Below are 25,435 nucleotides of genomic sequence, written 5' to 3' on the forward strand. Positions count from 1 at the left end.
ATAAATGTTTTTCATAATAATTCTTTGTTGCTTTTGTTTTGGTTAATTTGTTTTTTCATTTCTCTACATACAAACTTAAATTGAATTACTCACATTTCAAAATGAATTATTCACTGTATATGTATTTTTTTAGTATCCCACGCCAATAACAAGCCCCGATACTGAACCATGGAAGTGGATAAGCTTAATAAACAAAGAATGAAAATATTAATGAAAAATCAGGTCATTACTAACCAATCAACCAATCAATTTACATAATTCAAATATTTACTGATTTTACGAAAATGTGCTCTCATGTGTACAATACAACTGCAGAACTAATCATTAAGCGCATTAGAAATCAACAACAAAAAACATCATGTTTCGCAAAAATAATCAAAAAACAAAAATAAAAAAAAGAAATCTGAAAAATTATGCTCTGGTAGTACAAATTTAATCACATAACTACATACATACATATATTCCGTTGCATGCCGTTTCTTTAATTAATTTGCTAAAATAATAGCATTTGCATGACTTGAAAAATATTTTGTATTGGCAACTCAGTATACATTTAAATATTGGAACTAAAATTTATGAAATGCATGATTTTTTGATGAAAATAATATTGGGTATACTATTGTTGGCAAAAAATAATAAGACTTTGTTCATAATTTTCAAATTCTTAATTTTTTCTCCAAAATCTAGGTCGTCTCCCTCAAAGTAATTCCCCTTGGCCCCAATACACTTGTGTTAATGTTTTTTCCAATTCCCGAAACAGTTGTTAATGTCAATTTCCGGAATAGCCTTCAATGCACGTAGCGGTTAACTATTCATGTCTTCAATTGAACGGTTTCCCCGGAGCGGCCCGGAGCTGGCTGAAAAGCCAGAAGTCACGCGGAAGTAAATCGGATTCGGCGGATACGGTGATTGTGGCACGATATTGATTGAAAATTTGCCGAAAAACTCACGAAGAGTCAATGCAGTATGAGACGGCGCAAAAACCAAGAGTGATCGACCCATAATTCCGGTCTTCCTTTTCGAATAGCATCGCGCAAACGACGCATAACACTCAATAGTATTTCTTGTTGACAATTTAGCCGATGAGAAGGTATTCGGAGTGCACTACACCTTGTTAATCGAAGAAAACTGCCAATATAACCTTGGTATTTGACCTACTTTGACGTGTTTTTTCGGTTTCGGGTCACCTTTTCTATGATTAATCTTATGACCTTTGTTTCCGGGTCGTAAGCATAAATCCAAGACTCATTGCAAGTAATAATACGTTTCATGTCATCCTGATGGTCGGAAAGCACTGTTTCACAGACGTTAACGCAACGCTGTTTTTTTTCGAAAAAATTTAGTGGAACAAATCGTGTTTTCACTTTTTTTTAATCCCAAATCAAAATCTTTTTCATTGATCCTTCCCATATTCCACGATGCCAGTAACATCGCTAACTGTTAACCGTGCATTCCAAAGTACCAATTTCATTATTTTATTGACGTGTTGATAATCAGTTAATGTTGAAGGCTGTCCTGAAGGTAGTTGGTCGTCAAAGCGTTCTGGACTTTCTTTAAATAATTTGTACAAATCAAAATCCTCGCGGCAAACAATTATCACCGAAGGTCTCTTCCAACATTCTGAACGTTTCGGCACCAGAAGTTTGACTCCGTACACCAAATTTAATGGAACTTCTTTGTTGAATAATTTCACTCATCGTAAAAATCGCCGAATGCACTGTATGTACTTCCGAAAGATAAATGTAGACTAAACACTAATGTCTATTTTGATGTGTAATTTGCCATAGATTACTTTGACAGTTATACCAACCAAAGAAAAAATAGTTCGACGAATGGGTATTTCGCGCAAAAATTTATATTAAAAGGTCTTTCTATTTTTTGCCGACAGTTGTGGTTATAATTTATGGTTTTTATTTACTAGTCCTGACTTTAAAAAAGTTTAAAGTTTACTCAATATCTCAACATGTGATGTATGTACTTAAATATATGTATATTAATCGATTTAAATTATAATTTTAATTTTCTTCAAACGAGTATTCCTCTTTGATGTTGCCATAAGCGACAAATTACCGATATGGTCGACTTGGCGTCAAAAGGTCGTTTGTAGCATGGTTATGTGGCATACAAGTATACTTGTATAGTGTAAAATTTGCTGCAACCAAAGTATATCCACTCGTTTGTTATGTCTTACCTTTATGGGGTTGTATCTACTTGCAAGTCAGAAAAAATCGCGTTTTCGAAGAGGCATTTTATTTAATAGATAAATACAAAAATGCACATTTACGGAGTTCATTGTATTTTAATAAGATTAATTTTGAAATTATTTGGATTCTCTATGGGATCGCCAATCTCCAAGATAACCACCCGAAAAAAAGTGTCTGACGGTGTCTATATTATAATTATATTTATGAAGGTCGTGTGAAAATTGTATGTCGACGACTCTGAAAGCAGCGTTTCGAGAAAAACGGTGTTTAAAGTTTTGGCTGCTGAATAAACAAATGCCCTCATACATCCGAAACTAAATACCGGATCAACTTCAAATTTTCGGAAAATATTCTTAATTATACAGTTGTCCACAAAAAAAAAAGGAAATTGGTATTTCTTTCCAAGCCTCTTTCACTACCCGCCAAAAATCTGTTTTCTTGTTATCGGTCCACATCGGTCAGGAGACTGAGCAGGTTTTTGCGAACTTGCTAGTATGTTTAGGATTGGATTTTAGCGTGCCTGAATATACGTCTCCCAGTTCGACTTAGTTGACTTCTTAGGAAGAGATTTCAGCTTCAGAATTTTGAAACTGATCTTATAAACAACCTCTAAACTCCAGTTATGACTAGACACAATTTTTTTTATTTGACATTTTGACAAAAGGAAAGAAAATAAATTTCCAAAAAAGGTTATTTTTAAAAAAAAATAGCGAGATATTTACAGATCTTTTATATATCTTTTAAAGTTTCGTCAGAATCATCTCAAAAATTAAAAAAAAAAACTACTTTTGGTGAAAAGTTAGAGGGGACCAGATTTGGGGTCCGATACCCCGTAAACCAACATATTTATAATCAAATTTTTTATAGGGATTCTTTATACTTAGAATATTACATAAGAAATATACAAACACAGAGAAGTTTTCAAATCGTAGAAGTAGCAAAATTAAAGATAATTTTTTAATAATTATTTTTTATTGTTATTTGAACTAATACGAATGAAATGAAATCCTTCAAAAAGAACATATATATTATTAAATTATTTCATAAAAGTACTGGACTGGTAATTTTTTCAGACTACTTTATTTTCAGTTCAGAAATCCTAGTTGCACGCTAGTGCTTTACGGACTAGTTCTATTCCAGTCTGAAGTTTTATGTTCTCAACTAGTATTTATCATGTTTTTATGCATTACTTAAAAACCGTTACAATGTTATATCGGTGTCTTCATTTTGTATTGTTCAAATCTTTCAAATAATAAAATATATTTACATACACTTCGCTCCTTCACCCCATACCTCATGACTCACTGCCACACAGTAGAGTTATTCAAATTGGTTTGCATTCGTATTAGAATTCTGTAATATTGGTTAATGAAATTTATTTGAAATTATATGTATATTTGTTAATATTTCCACGTGTATGCATGCGCATTAAATCTGTACTTCTATATATATTTTATGTATATAAATATATCAAACAGTTGTATAGTGAACTTAAATATTTTTGACTTTATCACGCATTAATTTCGAAAATTTATTTCAACATACTTTACAGTTAACCGCCATTCGAAGTCGTGGCAAATATCCAATTAATAAACTGCGCAGCTCGTCGATACAATCGATCGAATCCAACGAGATCGACTTCAACGAATTGAATATGCGACGTGAGAGCGCCGAATTGTCAACCACATAATACATAATGCGGCTGCGGAGAGAGGAGTTAGCACACAAATTGCGAGACACCATTGCACGGTTGTCCCGTTGATATTCTAATTTTTCATGTGGATATTATGTAGACAGTTATTGCGAGCATATTTATAACGAATAAGAAACCAACACACAAACATACTGCTATTATATTACGCAAGTAGAAAATTCCAAATTAACTTAAATTAAAATAAATTATTTTATTTAATTGCTTATTATGCCTTTAGATGTAAGTAAGTTTATGCATGTGTATATTATGCTTTTGCAGCGATTATGTTGAAACCCATATTATTATAATAATTATTATTAATTAATTATCAATTATTGATTCTGAATAATTTGCTTGCTGCCTGCATGCCAACGTTCATATAGTCTAGTATGTAATATGTATTAATAATTTATTAGCAATTTGTTATAGCGTCTATACCAATTGATGATTATTATATGATTATTAACTATTAATATATTTAATTGTTGTAATTTGAAGAGCAAAATATATAAAAAAGTGTATTTGTCTACAATACGCTAGTGCTGAAGACTAAACGTTTTAACTGCGCGCTTAAAAGTATGCAAACGTAATTATTATTTAAATTTTTTTTTGTGGTTATAAATCTGAAGACATTTTGTAGCATATTAGAAAACAAAAAAAATTTTAATTAAAAAAAAAATATTTAAAATATTAATTTTTATTTAATAAAAAAAAACTGTAAATTAAATTAATTTTTTTTAATTAAAAGCATATAAAAATATTTTAATTTTAAAAGATATTTTAATTAAATAATTTTTTGAATTAAATTTTTTTTAATTAAAATATGTTTTTTTTATTACAAATATTTTTAATTAATATATTTAAAAAAAAAAAATTTAATTAAAAGAAATAATTTAATTAATATACATATTTTAATTAAAAAAATGTAATTAAAAAAAATATTTTTTTTTAATATTTTTTAATTAATATTTTCTTACATTAATTATTTTTTTAATTAAAATGTATTAATTAAAAAAATATAAAAAAGTATTTTAATCTAAAAAATTTTAATTAAAAAAATTACTTTAATTAAAATATCTTTTAAAATTAAAATATTTTTTGTATATGCTTTTAATTAAAAAAAGTAATTTAATTAAAAATATGAATTTAATTAATATTTTTTAATTGAAAAAAATTTAATTAAAAAAAATAATTTAATTAAAATAATTAATTTAATTAAAATATTTTTTTAACTAAAATTTTTTTTAAAAATTGAAATAAAAAAAATTAACCCCGCACACACAGACATTCAATTTACAATACAGACAAAAAACTGTGTTTACATTAAAATTGATACACAAATTATAAGTGAAGCGTATAAATAACTATGAAAGAAATCAAAAAATATAAACCACTAATTGCCGATTAACTGAGCTGTCGCATAAAATATAAAATTGCAGCTAAAAGGAATTTCGAAAACTGAATTGCAGCGAAAAAGAAGATTTGTCTCAAACTGAAAATGTTTTTATACATACATTTATGACTTTTACATAAATACATACATACATATGTAGCGTTAGTTTATACAAATATGCATAATACAACAAATTACGGCAATGAAAAGCTAGAGTGTGAAAACTAGACTACAGCAACAACTATAATAACAACTTAAACTTAGCAGAAAACTAACGGCATTGAACGAGTAGAAATGTCGGTGGCTTATAGCGAATATTTGACCACACATACACATACAGGCATAAACTTATAATACATAAAGTAATCAACATATTTTTGGCGGGTATTTGCTGTTGAGTGAGAAGGTGCATTGAAATACATAAGTGGTTGATATGGCAAAAAAGTTGAAAATATTAATCTGACTAATAACTAGAAAAAAGGAGTTAAAATGTATATCTTTTTCACATAATTACATGTTCGCAGGCTTTAAAGTCAGAAATTCGTTTTTTTTTTAATTTTAGTATTTTTTTTTTAATTTTTGCAAACTCTCTCAAATTTAAAATTGAAAATTAAGCCAAATTTAGCTCTCCACCCTCTCACTCAGTTACAAAAAAAATTCCAACATTTCAGTACACAACGCAATGCAGTGAATACTGCCATTAAAATTTTAATATATTAGTGTTCCATATTAACTTTTACAAACAGACATACATAAATCATAAATATGTACTATTACAGGTATTTTCTGAAACACAAGTGGCCAAAATTAAGCAAAATCAAATAAAAAGGCAATTATACTCTTTGGCAAAGTGTTGCGCGTGTATAAAAAGTTGGTAAAAGACGCGAAATTATGATTATATTAAAAGTTTAAGCAAAAAAAGGCAGACAACAGTCAATATATAAATACATACACATAATTAATTATAAAAGGCTATACACATATTATTCAATATTGTTTTTTTGAAAAATGCATGCAAATGATATTAAGTGACTGACCAAAAAACTGGAAAAATATTCGATTTTTTTACAAAACACATTTGCGGGTTTATTTGTAGTAAAAACTAAGCAAAAAAGTAGTTATATTTGGAGTGAAACAAAAACTAACCTAAAAGTTTTAAACAGTTTGTCGTGGCAGTAAGAAGTCTTGGCTTAACCAAAATCCATTACATGCACACAATTAAATACAGAAAATTGCTGGTTAAAGTTGTGTTTTATAGTGTTTTTAAAATTCTACAAGTAATAAAAAAATATAAAATCTTATTAACAACAACAATTACACAAAACTTCGCCACAACAAATTGTAACCGAAAAAATAATAAATATTATTAAATTGTTTAAACACAAAAAATCGCGTTTATTAAAAGCATTGAATTGCTTCTATTTCGAAAAATTTGTTTGGAGAACAGCCTAAGAAATCCCTGCTCAATAGCTACATATACTATATACTGTGTTTATTATTACAAACATATATTAAGTCGCAGTTCCACAATTTTTTAGCTGTACGATTTTATTATTATTATTATTATTATAAATACTATAATTATTATTATTATTATTATTATTGTTATTTTAAAATACTTTATTTTATTTACTTTTATTTACTTATATACAAACATACTTTATATAATGTGCAATATCAGTCAGTGACAAAAACACAGTTTAACGAATTTTTGAGTTTCTTGTTGTTTTAAGTAATTATTAGTATTAGTTTTGATAAACTTGTTGAAGCAAGTAACTGCCACAGCGATAAAGTATTGAAAGGCATATACGTCTGCATAAAAGCAATGAAATTAGGATGTATATAATTTTAGCGCAAAAGTAGTATTTTAAGTTTGCGTATTGAAGCATAAGAATTTAAATAATTTTAACTTAAGCGAAACTTTTGCGAAAAGTATAAAACGGCGACGTCAACTGTGCGATTTAGGCGCACGAGAAAGCACAATTATGTTTAATTAACAATTCTATAAAAAAAGAAGCTTATGCAGATAAAAAAAAAAACGAACTCATGCCTACACGTGTATAAGTACTCCATATAAATATTATGTATGTATATATGAAAATATTATTTAGATGATTTTTTTTTCGTTTGAATTTCAAATTTTATGTATTTAAATTTTTTTTTAATTTTTTTTTTTAATTTTTTTTTAATTTTTTTTTCTGTTCCTTTTTTATCTTTAACAATTTTCAAATATATTTCCAATTTTAGTGTTTACGAATTTTTTTTATATTTTTTTAATTTTTTAATATTTCTTTTTTCTTTAACAATTTTCGATTAATTTTTTTAAAAATTTTTTCAATTTTAATGTTTACGTATTTGAATTTTTTATTTTCGTTTATATTCTTTTAATTTTTGAAATTCTTTTACATTTCTTAATTTTTTTAAATTTTATTTCTGTTTTCTTATTTTTTTCCATCCTTTTTATCCTGAACAATTTTCGATTCAATATTCAAACATTTTTTTTTTTAATTTATTTTTTTTTTATTTTTTTTTTATATTCTTTTAATTTTAATATTTTTCATATTTTTTAAATATTTTTATTTTTAATAATTTTAATTTTTTTTTATATTTTGTTTATATGTATATTTTTTATTTTATTTTTAATTTTTTATAATTCTAATGTTATCGTATTTGAGTTTTTTATATTCTTTTAAAATTTTTTATATATTTTTTTAATTTTTTTATTTTTTTTTTATTATTTCATATTTTTTATTTTTATTTTTTTAATTTATTTTTTTTAATTATTATTCTGTTTTTTTTTTTTAGTTTTTTAAATATTTTTTTTTTTAATTTTATTTAAGCACAGATGTGTAAAATTGGTCGTTTAAGGGGCTATATTCACTTGCAAAACAAAAATAACGTGTTTGTTTGTGATTTTTTTTAAAGAGAAAATTGAAGTATTTAACAAAAATAAATACAAAAATAAACAATAACGTAAAATCACATAATTAAATAATTTTTTTTGAAAAATTTTGTGTTTTTGAACCCTTAACCTATCATGGTTGGTTTCGGAAAAGAGTGTCTAGTGGCGAAAAGATTTTTCTGCTTTACATTATCTCAAATCCAAAAACCAAACATAAATATTAGTACAATCGATAAATACAAATAATGATAAAAGAACTTTGACTTTTGATAAAATAGCGGCTTCCAAAAGTTTTTTTTGTTATTTTATGAAAAAATTTGCACTTCAGAGTTACTTGATAAATCGAAATTTTTAAAATCTTATTCGTTCGATGATTACCCTTTAAATATATGTAGAATTGTTTGAAGTGGACCGGTTCAGCCTTTTCCGGAAAAATTTCTTTCACTGACTCTGAACACAATGTTTCGAAAAAATCGAATTTTTGAAATTTACGAGTCGATATAACCCCTTATTATAATTTTTATTAATATAATTTTATATTATTATTATTTTACTTTTATTTTTGTCTTATTTTGAAAATATAATATTTTATTATTATCATTTTGCTACGTTACTCATTATTATTTAACTGTTATTATTATATTGATTTAGTTTTTAATTTTTTTTTTATGTTATTATTTTTTATAATATTGTTATTCTTTATAATATTGTTATTTATATCCCAAAATACGTCCACTTTTTAATTTTTATTATATTTTAGCCATATCTATATACATATGTATAATAGCTATCTACCTGTATAAGTGCATACTCTTACTCAGTCAAGTCAACATTTGTATTGTACTTACACTAATTAAAAAAATTTCACGCAAAAAAATATATCTATGCATATAAAAAAAACACATAGAAAATAAAAGAAAAAAACTATAACATATCTGAATACTTACCACTTAAAATTCAAAAAAAAAGGTTAACGAAAATTTATACAAAATACGAACGCATACAAGATCTTTGTGAAAATTTCCCCAAAACTGTATTGAAAAAATTACAAAACATTCCTAGTAGCGATTTAGAAAAAAAAGTATTTGAAAAGCAAAAAATTTTCACAATTTCTAAATTAAATTTTCAACTTCAAAAGCGCAAAAAATTATAAATTTTATTATAAGCATTTGAAAAATTGTTATTTCATGCACAATGTTGTTGGTATTGCAATTGTTGTATTATATTTTTTAATTTAATTTAATGAATTTAAAGTTCTTAATTGATATTTAGTATTTTGTAAAAATAATTCGTCAAAAGTTTTCTGAAAGCAATTTTTTTTGTAATACCGTTATATGCGTAAATATACAATATTTCGCAGTGAAAATCAACCGTTATAAATGTTCAATATTTCGCAATAGTGAAAATGCCAAAATAACTCTCCTGTGACTAACATTTCTATAACAATAAAATATCCCACAGTTTTTACAGTGAACAACTCACCACACCACTTTGACCACTCTGAAATAAAAACAGACAGACATCGCCACTTTACAAGTACTCGAGCACTTACTATAATTAATATATACATACATACTTACATTCAAAAATTAGTACGAAGAAACTTGTAGACCTAAACTTAACTTAACTTAACTTACCACAACCGATGCTGATTAGCTGTTACGAGTACCACATACATACAAACAAGTGAAAGCATGGACGCTAAGGCATGTTTCCTTATTGTAAACTGTTTTTAGCCAACGTTTTTAAACGACATAATATTAGCCACTTTCATAAATAATATTACGAGACATAACCAACACACAAACACGAGCGCATACGCGAAGCAAAATGATATTACCGAAGAAGACAAGCTAAACATTTTATGGAAGAATTATTTGTGTATTGCCAGTAAGCGAAGACTTTGAAATTGCAAACGAAATTAATGTTTAATTAATTTTAGAAATATGAAATAACAACAACAAAGAGAAATTAAATAAATTATGCAAAGAAAAATACTTAAAAACGTTTGTCATCCACTTACAATTTAGTGAATGAATATACTGTACTTTGATGACGAAATACAAAAACAAATACATAAATTATAAAAATTGCGAATAAAACCCTTGAAATCAATTAAGCACAATGGTATTATTCTTCACAAAAATACGTTATAGTGAGTATTGAATAGCAATAACAACATTTCGAGATATTAAAAAAAAAACAGGTAAAAATCGTCGAATTACCAACAAAATGTATTATTTCTAGGCCACCTATTTTAGCTAGGTCAACATTTTTGATGCAGAAAGATGCGCCAAGCGATAACACTGGCCATACAATTTTCAGAAAAATAATTCCTCCAGCGGTGTCCGAGATATTCGACAAAAACCATTCCGCGGCTACCTACTATGTACTTCTGGGCGCCTAGTACAAATCCTGGAATTAGCTGCAAAATTTCAATGTTTCTGACAAAAATTTATTTGAAATAGTTGGAAAATATTTGTTTACAGGTGAGCATCCTCCAGTTTGTATGGCAGCAACAGGCTATAGTGAGCCGATATCAGTCGGACCTGGCTAAATTGAGTCAGCTCATATCATGTTAATCATCATTTTATATATATTTGATAAGGTCTTTGATTTATTCTTCAGAGTGTTACAAACAAACGTAAAAACGCTTTTTTCTTAATTTCTTCCAATTTCTCAAAACTCCTCTCAAATCCCTTCAATTTGACACCAAAATCATTAAAATCGGCTAAGAATTGCTGAAATTACGAAGAATCATAATTTTCTTCCAATTTTCTAAAACTCATTTTCAACCCCTTCAATTTGACACCAAAATCAGCGAAATCGGTTGAGATTTAGCGGATTTACGAAAAAGTCATAATTTTAGATATTACTTTTTATTGCAACCTTGAATTGTTCCATTCCATGCATCTACATATGTATTTACAGTTTATGATATATTTTCAATCTCTACTCAGTACAGTTCATTGTAAGCAGCCCATAAGAACATACGTGAATTAAAAGGCTTTATAACATAAAACTCAAAACTCCTCGTTTCATTTAAACACCCTTTAATTTGATACTTAAATCATCAAAATCGATAAAGAATTGCTGAAATTACGAAGGATCATAATTTTCTTCTAATTTTCTAAAACTAATCTTTAACCCCTTTAATTTGATTCCAAAATCAGCAAAATCGGTTAAGATTTAGCGAATTTACGAAAAAGTCATTATTTTCTTAATTTCTTACAATTTTCTACAACTCCTCTCAAATCCCTTTAATTTGACACCAAAACAATCAAAATCGGCTACGATTTGTCGAAATTACGAAAAAGTGATTATTTTTTTTTAAATTTCTTATAATTTTCTAAAACTCCTCTCAAATCCCTTTAATTTGACACCAAAATCATCAAAATCGGCTAAGATTTGCCGAAATTACGAAAAAATTAAAATCTGGTCACCCCAGCCACACGGCGGCGCAAACAAAAAATTGCATTTCCCAAATCGCCAATTTGCACCAGGCACCCAGAACCGCCCAGTAGGTAGCTGCCGCAAAAAAATTTTTTTTCTGTAGCCTACCTCAAAGGCGCAGCCGTATGAGCTGCGTTACCGGCATATGCAGGACAGCCGGAACTGAAGGCTGATGCCACGTTTACTTGAATAACTTCCATAATACAGCACCGATTTCGATCGTTCAAGCACCAAATGAAAGAGCAAGTCAGCAGCAATACAATCAGCTAAAAATAAACATTAACAAATCACAATAAGAAGACAGTTTTGCAGGAATATGCGAGCAAGCAACACTGTGATGAAAAACCCGAATTTTGTATTTACAAAACAAGATGAAACAATCTTTGTGCTACTAATAGATTGAGATATTTTTATATGTATAGTCTGCTAAATAGCAACATTTCAAATTCACTACATTCCGTTGTATTGCTATTTTTAGAAGCGCTTCTTTCACACTGAATTACAATGTTTGCGTACAAGATGAAATAAAGTGCGCTATAAAATTATATTCTCAAGGCATTATCTTTCGTTTGCCACCAAAATCATTGAAATCGGTTCAGTTTTGCCAAAGTTATAGCGGCTATGCGTTATCGATCGCATCTGCTGCATTAGTACTGCATTATCCACCATTGCCTGTAGTTGCGTTAACGCTATAACTTTGCTAAACCGCAGCCGATTTCAACGATTTTGGTGGCAAATGAAAGGTGATCGCTTCCAGAACACATAAGTGTAAATACTTACTTTCATCTGTTACGTGAGCTTGGCAATTCAGCAAGAAAGGAGATCTTCAAAGACATCCATTAACTACGAATGTGTTGAAGTTAAAATGTTGCCGTTAACAGGATATACTTATAAAGCGTATTTCTAGTGATTGGTAACGCGAAGATCCTTTCATCTTACTTTATTGATGTGGAATTTTCGGTTCTATGATAAGAGTTGTTTCGAGACATTTACTTCAAAAAATATCTTCTATTTGTAGTTTGTTATCAATTGTTAGTATTTAATCATGTAGCTGAACGCTTGCCCTTTCATTTGGTGCTTGAACGATCGAAATCGGTGCTGAATTATGGAAGTTATTCAAGTAAACGTGGCATCAGCCTTCAGTTCCGGCTGTCCTGCATATGCCGGTAACGCAGCTCATACGGCTGCGCCTTTGAGGTAGGCTACAGTAAAAAAAAAATTTTGCGGCAGCTACCTACTGGGCGGTTCTGGGTGCCTGGTGCAAATTGGCGATTTGGGAAATGCAATTTTTTGTTTGCGCCGCCGTGTGGCTGGGGTGACCAGATTTTAATTTTTTCGTAATTTCGGCAAATCTTAGCCGATTTTGATGATTTTGGTGTCAAATTAAAGGGATTTGAGAGGAGTTTTAGAGAATTGTAAGAAATTAAGAAAATTATGATTTTTTTTTCGTAATTTTGGTAAATCATAACCGATTTTGATTATTTTGGTGTCAAATTAAAGGGATTTGAGGGGAGTTTTGGAAAATTGGAAGAAATGAAGAAAATAGCATTTTTTCCGTAATTTCGGCAAATTTTAACCGATTTTGCTGATTTTGGTGTCAAATTAACGGAATTGACGTGGAGTTTTGGAAAATTGGACTTTTTCGTGGTTTCACTAAATCTTAACCGATTTTGCTGATTTTGGTGTCAAATTGAAGGGATTTTCCACGAAGACGAAAAATCGACATGCCTGAAGTACCAGTGGGGACTATACGAAAAAATGTATACTACTGTATTGCCCACGTGACGGAGCACATTATGCCATTTTCAAAAACGCATTTCCGTTTCCGGCTGAAGAGTTATTTCAATGAATCTGATAAAAATGGTCGAAAAAGAGAGCAATATAAATTTTTTTGTCTAATTTTTGTTAGCTAGGTAAAATTTTTTGATGCAGAAAGATAGCCCAAGCGATAACGCGCGTAATAATATTTCCTTAACTTGTTTCCGAGATGTGTGATGTTTCTTTTGACGATATTTCATATACAGATTGACTGCGTTATAGTTGTACTTAAGGGTTCCCACTGCTACAAAATATTCAGTAATTATTAATAAATATCATTACTTTTGTAATTGTGCATATGTGTTAGTACTTATAAGAATTTATTAATCAACAGTATCATAACGTCGCGTATTCGGTAATAATATTTGGCGTTTACAATATTGCACTTTGATATACATATGTATGTGTAAATGAAATCTCGTTGCCTCCTACATACTCGTACAAATGTCTGCATGTATGCACAAATGCAGCTTAATTCCTAATACAATGTTATTTGACTAAAACTTAAATAATTGTCTTTTTTCATATTTTCGTCCGTAGCATTGTCTTGCCGCAATATTAGCCGAAGTGTAATTACATTTTCGCATTCTAAATAAATGTTGGTACATAGATTAACTGTATATATATGTGTGTGTGTATATGTAACAATAACAATCATATGTGTGTATGGGGGTATGCGTATGTGGATATTCAAAGGTTAGAGTCAGCAATGGCTGACACACATATGTAGGTTAGTAGTCATCATTTGGTCATCCAACAATTGGCTAACTTGTGGTACACATGTATATGTATGTTTGTAAGCATATATACTAAATTCACTTATGACAAATTGAAAGTTTAAATTAAAATACTTATGTAACACTACCTTTCCCTTGACTAAACTGTTGCTGTTTTGGCTTTTTGTTTTTTTTTTTCATTGTCCCCAATTATAAAGTGTCTCCGGTGTGTGGCTTAAAACTAAATGAATATTTTATTGTCAATTTTATTCGCTTCCCTTTGGTTTCGTTTCACTTTTCCAGTAGCTCGACTTATTGGCTCTTTAGAGAACGCTTTCGTCTAGTACTTTCGCTTGCCATCTGTGTGTGTGTGTGGGTGGGTGGGTCCAACTGCGTCTACTCATCCAAACAGATAGTACGTAGAATGGCCTCCACCACTGAGTAAGGATCACAGTTGGAGCTCGGGCGACGATCTTCGAAATAGCCCTTGCCATCATCGTTCACACCGCGCGGTATGCGTATGGAGCAGCCACGATTGGCAACGCCGGCGCTGAAATCATTGATCGAGCTGGTCTCATGCTGACCGGTAAGACGACGTGCATTGTCTTGACCCTGTTTGGGATCGTAGGCGCGAATGTGACGCTCGTGATGCTTTGAGAGTTTCTCAACGGCACTGAGGATTTCCCTACGAATACGAAAATAAATGAAATAGTATAAAATAAAACCTCACTTAAAGGAAGTTTATATGTATGTGTGTGTATACTCACTTGATGCCGCCATCCTCACGCATTTTCTTGGTGGAAACGTTGGTGTGTGCACCGGCGCCATTCCAATCGCCCGGCATGGGTTTGGGGTCCAATGTGGCGACAATCTGTAAATAATATTTAGCTTTTAACACAACATCCAGTAGTGTAAGCTGCTGCCAGTACTTACACCAAACTCTTCGGATATGCGGTGCAAGAGGAAACGTGACATCCACAAATCGTCACCCACTGAAATACCGAGACAGGGTCCCACCTGATATTCCCATTGGGCGGGCATCACCTCAGCATTGGTGCCAGACACTTTGATGCCGGCATACAAGCAGGCGCGGTAATGTGCGTCGACAACATCGCGGGCATAGACCTTTAGAAAAAAAAAAAAATAAAATTAAGTATTTATACTTTGTTGCTTATTTATTTTTATCTTACTTTATTGGCGCCCACACCACAGTAGTAGGGTCCTTGTGGTCCGGGGAAGCCATTTTTGGGCCAACCCAATGGATGTCCATCAAAATCGAGGAATGTATACTCTTGTTCAATGCCGAACCAAGGCTCTTCATCCTTGCACTTATTCACTACTTCCTGACACGATTTGCGGTTATTGGAGGCGGTGGGTTCGCCGTCGAAACGGTAGGTATCGCACATTACCAAAATATTATTGCCACGTCGGAAGGGATCCTTATAAATTGCGACTGGATACAGGTAGGTGTCCGAGTTGGAACCCTCGGCTTGATAGCAGGAACTGCCATCGTAATTCCAAATAGGCAATTCTGGAAAGAAAAAAATTGGTATTAGTAGCGAGAACTTCAATAGCAAGTTTTCCAAAAAAAAAAAATTAGAAAATAAAAGTTTGGCCTATTTTAGAGTAGTTCCTCTGCTTTTTAGCTCGACAGATTTTGAGATTAATAGCGTTTGCTTCAGTGTTAAATTGGAATTGAAGTTTTACCAAAGTTGGTTTGGCGTTGCTTACTATATATAATATGCTCCTTAATTGAAATCTAGTATTTCCGAAAAAATATGTGCTATGGATTAACTTTCTAAATGTAGCTGAAGTTTGTTTCGAGAATCTGCTGTATAAAAGTTGCAACTCCAAGCTTGGTAAGTATTTAGACCATCTACTATAAAAGACTTTGAGCGGCTCTATCTTGAAAATGCCAACACGAATATTTTTGGTTGAGGTCATCTATACAGAAATGAATATGTGGAATAAAGGTAACGATTAAAACTAACATCGAATGCGTGAAGAAAATTTCGCCTGGAACTTAGGGAGTTGCCGTAAAGTTCGTAACATATCTTATAGATCGACTAAAAACTGTGAAATGTCAAGTAGAGGGGCAAAAAAGTTGGTGGTCAACGGCAACCAAATAAAAACTATCGCACAGCGACCTTATGTGCCAAATTTGCCTCACTGTTCGTATTTTCTATACACGAAACACAAATTTCCACTTCAATAAATGTATTCAAATGAAGTCATATAATTTATTTTGGCATTAACGCCATCAAAAGGCCCAAATGCTTGCAAAGTGCGAACGTCTAATAAAATATAATATTTCAATGAATCAACTCTATTTTCTAGTCTGAAGGACTTATTCTATAAATGGCAAATATCTCAGTGTATCCCAAGAATGCAACGAGAGATTGTTAACAGACATCTCTTAAAAGCTTTTCCAGACATACAGATATATTTAGATACATAGCAAACATTAGGGTGTTACATAATTTAAAATGAAAAAGGATAGTTTTTTAGACAATATCAGACCATTTCAATATTTTTTTATATTTCAAAAGATTACACCTTTAAGGGGTTACATAGGTTTACGGGTTTCAAAAAATCGGTTTTTTATGGTTCTAAAACATCTCTAGATTAGTGTCCTAAATTTTCAAGTTGATCCGAGTAATAGTTTCGGAGATGAAGCCTTCCCGACCTTGTGCGGTCGATGCTAGCTATGCTAAGAGTGCCGACTTTAAGCGCAATTTTCTCGAAACTCGGTTGGCAAGATTTCTCGAGAACTACTCAACCGATCTTCATGAAAATTCACACAAGTCTTTGAGATACAATTCTTAAAGACTTGGACGGAGGATTTTTTTCATTACAACTATTTGACAAAAAAAAGAAATATCGCGAAATTTTCACTGAAACTTAAATTTTTTGTAAAACATGTAATCGGAACTGCCGATATTGGACCACTATAACATCTAGCTGCCATATAAACCTAACCATCGGAATCAAGGGCTTGTATGGAAAACTTTCGTATTTGACGTGCTATCTTCACGAAATTTGACATGGATTACTGCTTAAGGTAATAATATAGTCTCCGAAAAAATTGTTCAGATCGGATTATTATAGCATGTAGCTTCCATACAAACTGAACACATGGTTACTAAAAGAAATGCACCTGTGAAGGGTATGTTAGATTCGGTGCAGTCGAAGTTAACGTTTTTTCTTGTTTTTTTTTTTATTTTAATACATTATACCTTTAAAAAACAAAAATTTCAAATCAATGTCTCACATAGGTTTTTTGAGTTAAAGGCTTCTAAAGTTTAGCCGCTCAGTTCAATCAGCTCAAATATTTTTCTAATTTGGTTGAGAGAAATGATCCGATAACGATAAAATTGTTTCTGTATGTTCTGTATACGCCATGGTACTCCATAAAAGTTTTGGCAGAACAAAAACCTGACAAGGTTTGAAAAAATCTGATTTTTTAAATAATTTTTAAAGTAACATTTAGTCAAGTTTTGATTTTATACGGACAATATCTACAGTCGATTTTTTTTGTGTTTTATCCATAAAGATGTCCGAAAGCACTGCTGCAATAAGTTATCATGTAACTCGTAAAATATTTAATGTTTGGTTTTTTAATAAATTGACTGTCTATACTTAGAATATGTATAAATATACAAGCTTGTATAACTAAAAATTAGTATGTTTTTCCCCCCGCTTTTTGTTTTATATACATTAACATCATATTTTATATATTATTACTACCGACAAGCGGAACAAAAATTAATTAAATTGCAGCTAATATCAAAAGCTGCTAAGAAAAACAACAAGCGGGGGTGTGTAAAACAGTGTAAAGTGTGGCGCGCATCAAATTGTTTAGAGACCACCTGATCCGACTGGCGCATATGTGCAAATATCTAAACGCTTTAGTGTAGATGCATGTGGCTGAAGGTCGTTGAGGTTGCCAAACTTGGCGGAAAAGCAACACATGTACAAGTACACATATGTATGTTTGTATATAAATTTACATTAACAATATATATATGTATATACATACATTTGTTTGTTTGTATGCAAACGGCATTTTGCTTCCCCCAACAATTTCATGCTTGCTTTATTTCGCTTTTAACATTTGCTACTAACTGCAACTACCGGCGTCAGTGAATGAAACAACAAAAATGACAACAACATTGTTGAATGCAATTCGAACAAGAAAAAACATTAACTTCGGCTGCACCGAAGCTAATATACCCTTCGCAGATGTATGTCTTTAAGTAACTACGTGTCCAGTTTATATGGAAGGCTATAGTAATCCGATCTGAACAATTTTTTCTGAGATTATGTTATTACCTTAAGCAGTAATCGATGTCAAATTTCTTGAAGATACCACGTCAAATGAGAAAGTTTTCCATACAATAATTTGATTCCGATCGTTCGGTTTGTATGGCAGCTATATGCTATAGACAGCCGATCTGAACAATTTTTTCGTATATTACATTATTATCTTAGAAAATAACCTGTGCCAACTTTTGTGAAGATACATTGTCAAATGAGAAACTTTTCCATACAACAATTTGAGTCCGATCATTCAATTTGTATGGCAGCTATATGCTATAGTGATCCGATGTCGGCAGTTCCGACAAATGAGCAGTTTCTTGAAGAGAAAATGACGTTTGCAAAATTTCAAAACGATATCTTAAAAACTGAGGGACTAGTTCGTATATATACAGACGGACAGACAGACAGACGGGCATGGCTAAATCGACTCAGCTCAACATACTGATCATTTATGTAAGTATATATATATGTACTTTATAGGGTCTCCGACGCTACCTTCTGCGTGTTACAAAGTTCGTGACAAACTGAATATACCCTGTTCAGGGTATAATAATTGTACATATCTATGCCGATACATATGAATACTCGTGTATGTAAGTACGTATGAATATATAGTGTCTGTACATACATACATATATGTATATGCATTTATACTTATGAATCACTGGCTGACTTAGACTAGCTGTATTACTTTTCGCTGACTTGTTAACAGTATTTCATGACACACACACATGTAAACATGCACTCATACATATTTGCACACTGTTTTGTTTTGTTTTTTCCTTTCTTTTCTATTTTGCTCGAAAATCACATTGCCTGTCTTTCTTTGCAACTTATAATTAAGATAATTTGTTTTGCTACGAAATTCGCTTAAACACCTACATATATACATATTTATATAATATACATACATAAATTTACATATGTACATATACATATATACGTACATAGTATATTCACACATTTGCGCGCTATCTTTTGTGTCATTTCCACATACTTGTACATACATATTTGTTTGTTTACGTTCAACAGCTGATCGAGGCGACATTTGTTTAACACCCCTTTGTTAAATTCAGCGCAAATACGCGTGCACAAGTTCAATATTATAAGATGTCAGTTCACAACGGAAAAGTCAGCGGATTCCGCTTAAAAAAACAATAATAACAATAATGAAATTATAACAAAGGAGTAGATAATTGCCTTCTTTGATCGCAGTCGTACTTTAGATATACACGCAATCATATTATATTAATTATACTATATGTCACGTGTTCACTTAGTTGCTGCTCTACAGCGTGCTTTATATTCGAAAAGCTTTACTTAAGGTAAATTTTTACTTTAAAGCAAACCGGTTTAAGAGAAATACGAAATTAGAGAATTGAGAGTATTTGCTCAGAGACAGGGTTAAGATGGGGATTGTTAATAAACTTGTTTAATACAAAACCACAATATACTAAGCGAAATAGTTTTTTTAAGATATCTACCGTTATATGCGAAAAAAATAAACTAGCCGTTCCCATGACAGTCGAATCGACGTAACCGAAACGAACGCGGATTTTTTATCCTGTCAAGGACTGTCAACTCGGCAAAATTCTGTCGCTACAAAAACAACAAAACTAAATGGAAGGCGTAGAGATTCTCAACGGCCTTCGACCTTTTCAACTGATTAAAATATAATATTAAAAATTGAAGGATTTTTGATACATACAAATTTTATAATTATTAAATTTTGTTCTCAAAATAATCGCCCCTCAATTGAAACTTGCATATCTCTGGCAAGGTGTTGCTGTAATAAGTATATGTACATAAGTATATGAAAGTGCTACATAGATTATGGCAACAAAGTATCACATGACTTAAACCACTCCAACCTCTTCAGGCTAGAAGTACATTATTCAAGAATCAATTAATTACACAATGAATTTAAAAAGGTTACAATATAACAATTACTTTCAGTAGACACAATGACTTACGAAATACACTTAGTAAAAGTATTATCTATTCCATAGGCGTATCAATGTACATATGTATGTATTTTGAAATTCACGATCGCATGCGCGAAAAAGACATGTTCACACACACACATATATGTACACATACATACTAGTAACCATATCAGTTCCGTCAATAATATCACTTAAGTGCATTTATCTCGCGGTGTTAAAATGCAACCAATAAATTGATAAAATTGCGAAAATTGCAGAAAATGCAATAAAAAGCAATTTATGTTGCCAATGGGCCGTCATTTGCCTATTGAACATACATATATGTATATGTATAAAGGTGCCGTCAGACGTGGCAAGAAGAATAACACTAAAAGTGTATCTTCACTTTCGATAAGTTGCTTGCATTGCCATTTTGTGAAAGTACTTTTCAGTATTCACTTGCAGAAATCGCTGTGAACTTTTCGTCAGCGTTTTTCCAAAATGTAATGTGAACGCGAACAAACAATGTAAAATAAAATGATAAAAAAATATGGCACCGATCGCTAATTTGCTTGATACGCAGCCCATCTGCCTATTTCCTAGATTCTTAACGCGCTTGCAGAAAGTTACGTTCCTAAATTTTCTCGTTTAGAACTGTGCGCCACATGCACTACTGTGGATGTAAAAGTAACTTTTTGCAAACGCTTAAAAATCTGAAAAATCTCTAAAATAGCAAATTATAAAATATTAAACAATAATAGTTTAATTTTTACTGTCGAAAACCTAAACTTGCTAGTGCCATATCAGCAAGCTGAAAGTAGCCTAGCAAACTGATTTTCAATTAGATATGTACTTATAGCTATGATAGTAACAGTATGCTTGCTTACTTTTGAAAGTTAGGACCGACAAATTGAAATCTACTTTCTGAACTCCCTTTCAGCATGCAATTTTTTAAAACAGAATTGTTTGGAAAAGTACTTTTCAATGCTATGTCTGAAAGCAGCTTAATTGCCGCAACAAAAGGGAGATTGTTTTACATGGAAAAATCTGTATAAGCGGTGCAAAAAAAACAAAAATAATGATGGATGACAAATATGCAAAGCAAGCAAAGTTAAACAACAAATCCTAATTGGGACAGAATAAAGACTCTAAATTAGCGGCAAAATCATTGTCAATAAACCAATAATTAGTACGGAAATGTGATAATGAGATAATTGCTTATTTTCTATGTACACTTCATTAAAATTCATGCGTCAAAAGATTCTCTATGTATTGATAAATGAACTTTTTCAACACTTTCAATTATTTTAGGTGGCACTTCTAGACTTAAAATTAAAAAAACACAGTTTTTTCATATTTTGTTAATATATACCTTTAAAAATAATAATAAATACCTTCAAACGTAACATGCTGGTACTAAAATTTTAAATCGATACCACAAATAGTTTGTGTTAGAGCTTTGTAAAGTGTAGCTGCTCAGTTGAGTCAGCTCAAACATTTCTCAAATATGCTTGAGAGACAAATGATCCGATCACCATCATCATTTATCTTAAAACACGTTTTTCTCAAAACAAAATTTTTACAATTTCCGTTTAAATTTTCTTTCCTACCAATTTTTTTCTCTGTATTCCCTATACAATGATCCACTAATTTTTGTTTTAGCCATTTTTTGATTTGATCAAAAATCGAATTTCGGAAGCTCAAAAAGGACCAACATTTTAGGTGAAATTCCAGTTTTGCATTTTTGGTAAATGCCGCTATTTTGTCAATTTTTGATATTCCATTCATCCGTATGTCATTCTACTGATAATATCTTCCAGAAGAGAGAGAGAGAGTTTTTTTTAGGCTCCAGGTAGAAGGTAGGAATTACAAGCAGTGGAGGACTTTTCTACCACAGTCGGAGGAGATCGCGCACAACAAGATAAACATTTTTTCTTCTAAAATTTTACTATGTTTACTAAAAATATATAAATATTATACCTTTAAATTTTAAAACCCATCTGAATTCTCCTAAATGTCAATCTCGTTCAAAAAACTTTTCGTACTGAAGTGAGTTTAGGTTGGGTTGAAAAGTTTGGTGCCGTAGCAGAGTGTACGAGTGGTTTCAACGCCTTCAAAGTAGTCAAAAATCAGCCGAAATGATCATTTAAATTCATGGAAATGGATTTGAACATCTCCAAAACATCGATTTATCGCATTTTGACCGAACATTTGGGCTTACGAAAGGTGTGTGCACTGTTTGTTTCTCACAAATTTACTGAAGACCACAAATTGCTCAGGATCCAACATTCGAAGGACATAATTGTGACCGATTATTTGACCAAAAATCACATTTTAACCATTAACCACTCCCCGTATTCACCTGATATGGCACCGTGCGACTTTTTCCTTTTCGGAAAAATGCATTTGCCCATGAAAGGAAAGCGTTATGCAGACGTTGGCCTATACGAGGCTTGCACCGGCATACTGGCGGCCATACCGGCCAACGAGCTAAAACACTCGGTCGACATGCTTTTGGACCGTGCAAAAAGCTGTATTGAAGCAGAAGGAGACTATTTTGAATAAAATAAATTGATTTTGCCGAAAAAAACATTTGTTCTGTTTTTTTTTTTAAGTCCTGTTTACTTTGGAAGTCACCGTGTACATAAACAAAGTAGTAGTCATGACGATTTAGCCATATCCATTTGCCCTTCTTTCTCTATGTTTACATGCGTACTAGTGTCATAGTTTTTGAGATATCGATCTGAAATTTAGCACACGTCCTTTTCTGCTGAAGAAGCTGCTCATTTGTTGGAAGTGCCGCTATCGGACCACTATAGCATATAGCTGCCATACAAACTGAACGATCGGAACAAAGCACTTGTAGGAACAACTTTTTTATTTGAAAAGATATCTTCATGAAATTTGGCACTGGTCATTTTCCAAAGAAACGGTGTAGTCTGCGAAGAAATAGTTTAGATCGGATTGTCATAGCATACAGCTGCCATACAAACTGAACGCTCGGAATCAAGCGTGTGTATGGAAAACTTTTTCATTTGATGAGATATTTTCACCAAATTTGAAGTGGATTATTTTCCTAGGCAACGGTATAATCGGTGGTGAAATTGTTCAGATCGGACCACATTAACGTATAGCTGTCATACAAACTGACCAAACAAAATCAAGTTATTGTATGAAATTTTTTTATTAAGCTAACTTTTTTGCTTGTTTTGTTTTGCGTTGCCAACTGCAACTTGGAGCATCACAGGTTCGCAATATTTTCTATTTTCTTATTTCACTTAATGCGCTTAAAATTATTAATTCCTACTCAATATTAAAACGAATCTCATTCTAATTAATTAAAATGCGAGAAAATGCTTGATTACGCAATTAACGCAAGCATTACATGACGACAATGATAATGCGAAACGGGGCGAATTGATAGATTGCAACAGGTGCAGAGATGCGCAACTTTATTATCAGCTACTACACGCTGCTCACTATACGTTTATGCGTTATACATACTTAAATACTTAGGCTAGGCGCACAGTAAAGCGCAGACGAAGTATAAGGCGAAAGATAATGAAATCAAAAATTCATATGCGGACTTTGCTGCTCATTGCATATTATATGTTTGTATATAAGTGCACGCCCTGCTTAGGCTTCGACGTTTGTATATTTTAAGGTTCACCATCAATCATATCAAAAAATTGACAGTTATATATGGTTTGAGTCCCGAGTTTTGTCTAAGAAGCATGCGGTTCACTCATGCTTATACTCGGTTGCCTCCAATTAGTCTCGGCACTGGCCACAACAACACTTTAGTATGACAAACAAATATATGTACATATATATAATTTGGAATATTTACTGCATTTTCTAGCTGCTTATCTTTCTATCTGCCTGGCTTAGCTGTGAGCTGTCAATTGGCCGTCTAAAACTGCCACTGAAATCGAGCAGCTACTGCACTGCGCGGTGCTGTGCTCTGGCGGTTACAGTTCTTGCGGTTTGTTGTTGTGTTGTATTTAATTAAAATATTAAATAGTATTCAATTTCATAGAAAAGTGGCGTCCCACAGTGCGAAAATGCACAGCGTGTCTAGTTACAAACACGCACATACACAAACACATATATATGAGTACGTATGAGTAACTTTATTATTTTATTCGCCATTTGCGCCCAAATGTAATTTAATAGCCCAATTGCAGCAATTACTTTACATGTTTTACATGCAAAAAATAATAAGAATAATGAAAAATTAAATAAAAGTGGAAATAATCGCAAACTATCAATGTCTATGCTATTTGCTTACTGTACTCGCCGCCCCTTTTCTATGGCATGGGGCTACACGCGTCTGATTGATTATATACTTACATACATACACACACTGTGTATGATTGCATGCACCTTATTTAAGTGTTTCAAATTATCTGGGCACTTTCATGTCAAATTATATTTCATTGACAATGCAAATGTCATGCACACAACCATGCAGGCGCGTGTAGCGTTCGTAAGCCTTCGTTTCCGTTTGAGTAAATTGCGACTGAATTGAGTGACTCTCATGAAATAATTTGTGCTTAAGTGCGTTTATATACCGTTAGTTTAAAATACTCGTACATGTGCGATTGACTTTTTGGAAGAGTGTTTCGCAAAAAAAAAAAACAAAAAAAAATGGTAGAGTCTTGAATTAATGACGTTAAAGACATTGCAATTAGTGGACTATTTTTTAATAATTAATAAGGACAATTCGAAATGTGCGTCAATTTGCTATAAAATATTTGCGTTTTCTATTAATGACAGGGTGTTGAAGTATAGAATTTCTTAGAGCAATAAAAAAATAATAAATATATACGCATTAGGGTGGGTAATAAACGAATATTATTTTTACTTGGTGCTCTGAAAAATAAGCCTTTAGACACCGCTGCGAAAAACTCTCCAAATAAGAGCTCTTAATAGTAACAGGAAGGTCCTCCGGCTTCGAGTTTTCTAAGTATTTCTTATTATTAGTTGAATAATTTATATCTCGTTTACA

The 25,435-nt window shown here is 31.4% G+C and overlaps 2 protein-coding genes and 1 long non-coding RNA gene across 12 annotated transcripts in view; 2 read left to right on the forward strand and 1 right to left on the reverse strand.

Moving 5' to 3' along the window:
- LOC105224140 (ecotropic viral integration site 5 ortholog) overlaps positions 1–4,533 on the forward strand; it is a 72,860-nt gene extending 68,327 nt beyond the window's left edge. For 5 of the 10 annotated variants that reach the window (XM_049456246.1, XM_049456242.1, XM_049456243.1 and 2 more), the window contains one exon: positions 3,757–4,532. In XM_049456246.1, the coding sequence (XP_049312203.1) occupies positions 3,757–3,894 (138 nt within the window). In that variant the 3' untranslated portion in view covers positions 3,895–4,532. Of the gene's footprint in view, positions 1–133; positions 223–3,756 lie in introns of all 10 variants that reach the window. The other 5 variants (XM_049456245.1, XM_049456244.1, XM_049456247.1 and 2 more) reach the window with 2 other exon arrangements.
- A 9,229-nt stretch (positions 4,534–13,762) lies between these two features.
- Positions 13,763–25,435, reverse strand: part of LOC105224138 (glutamine synthetase 2 cytoplasmic) — a 30,900-nt gene continuing 19,227 nt past the window's right edge. Inside the window, exons 3-6 of the mRNA XM_011202129.4 lie at positions 15,370–15,710; positions 15,113–15,304; positions 14,947–15,050; positions 13,763–14,864 (exon numbers count right to left, since the gene is read on the reverse strand). Coding sequence (XP_011200431.1) covers positions 14,576–14,864; positions 14,947–15,050; positions 15,113–15,304; positions 15,370–15,710 — 926 coding nt within the window. The 3' untranslated portion in view covers positions 13,763–14,575. The remainder of the gene's footprint in view (positions 14,865–14,946; positions 15,051–15,112; positions 15,305–15,369; positions 15,711–25,435) is intronic.
- LOC125778457 (uncharacterized) lies at positions 20,939–21,474 on the forward strand. The gene is made up of 2 exons (XR_007422726.1): positions 20,939–21,111; positions 21,365–21,474. It is a non-coding gene; the product is annotated as an uncharacterized LOC125778457 (long non-coding RNA).

The sequence above is a fragment of the Bactrocera dorsalis genome, chromosome 4 (genome assembly GCF_023373825.1).
Source record: "Bactrocera dorsalis isolate Fly_Bdor chromosome 4, ASM2337382v1, whole genome shotgun sequence".
NCBI lineage: Eukaryota > Metazoa > Arthropoda > Insecta > Diptera > Tephritidae > Bactrocera > Bactrocera dorsalis.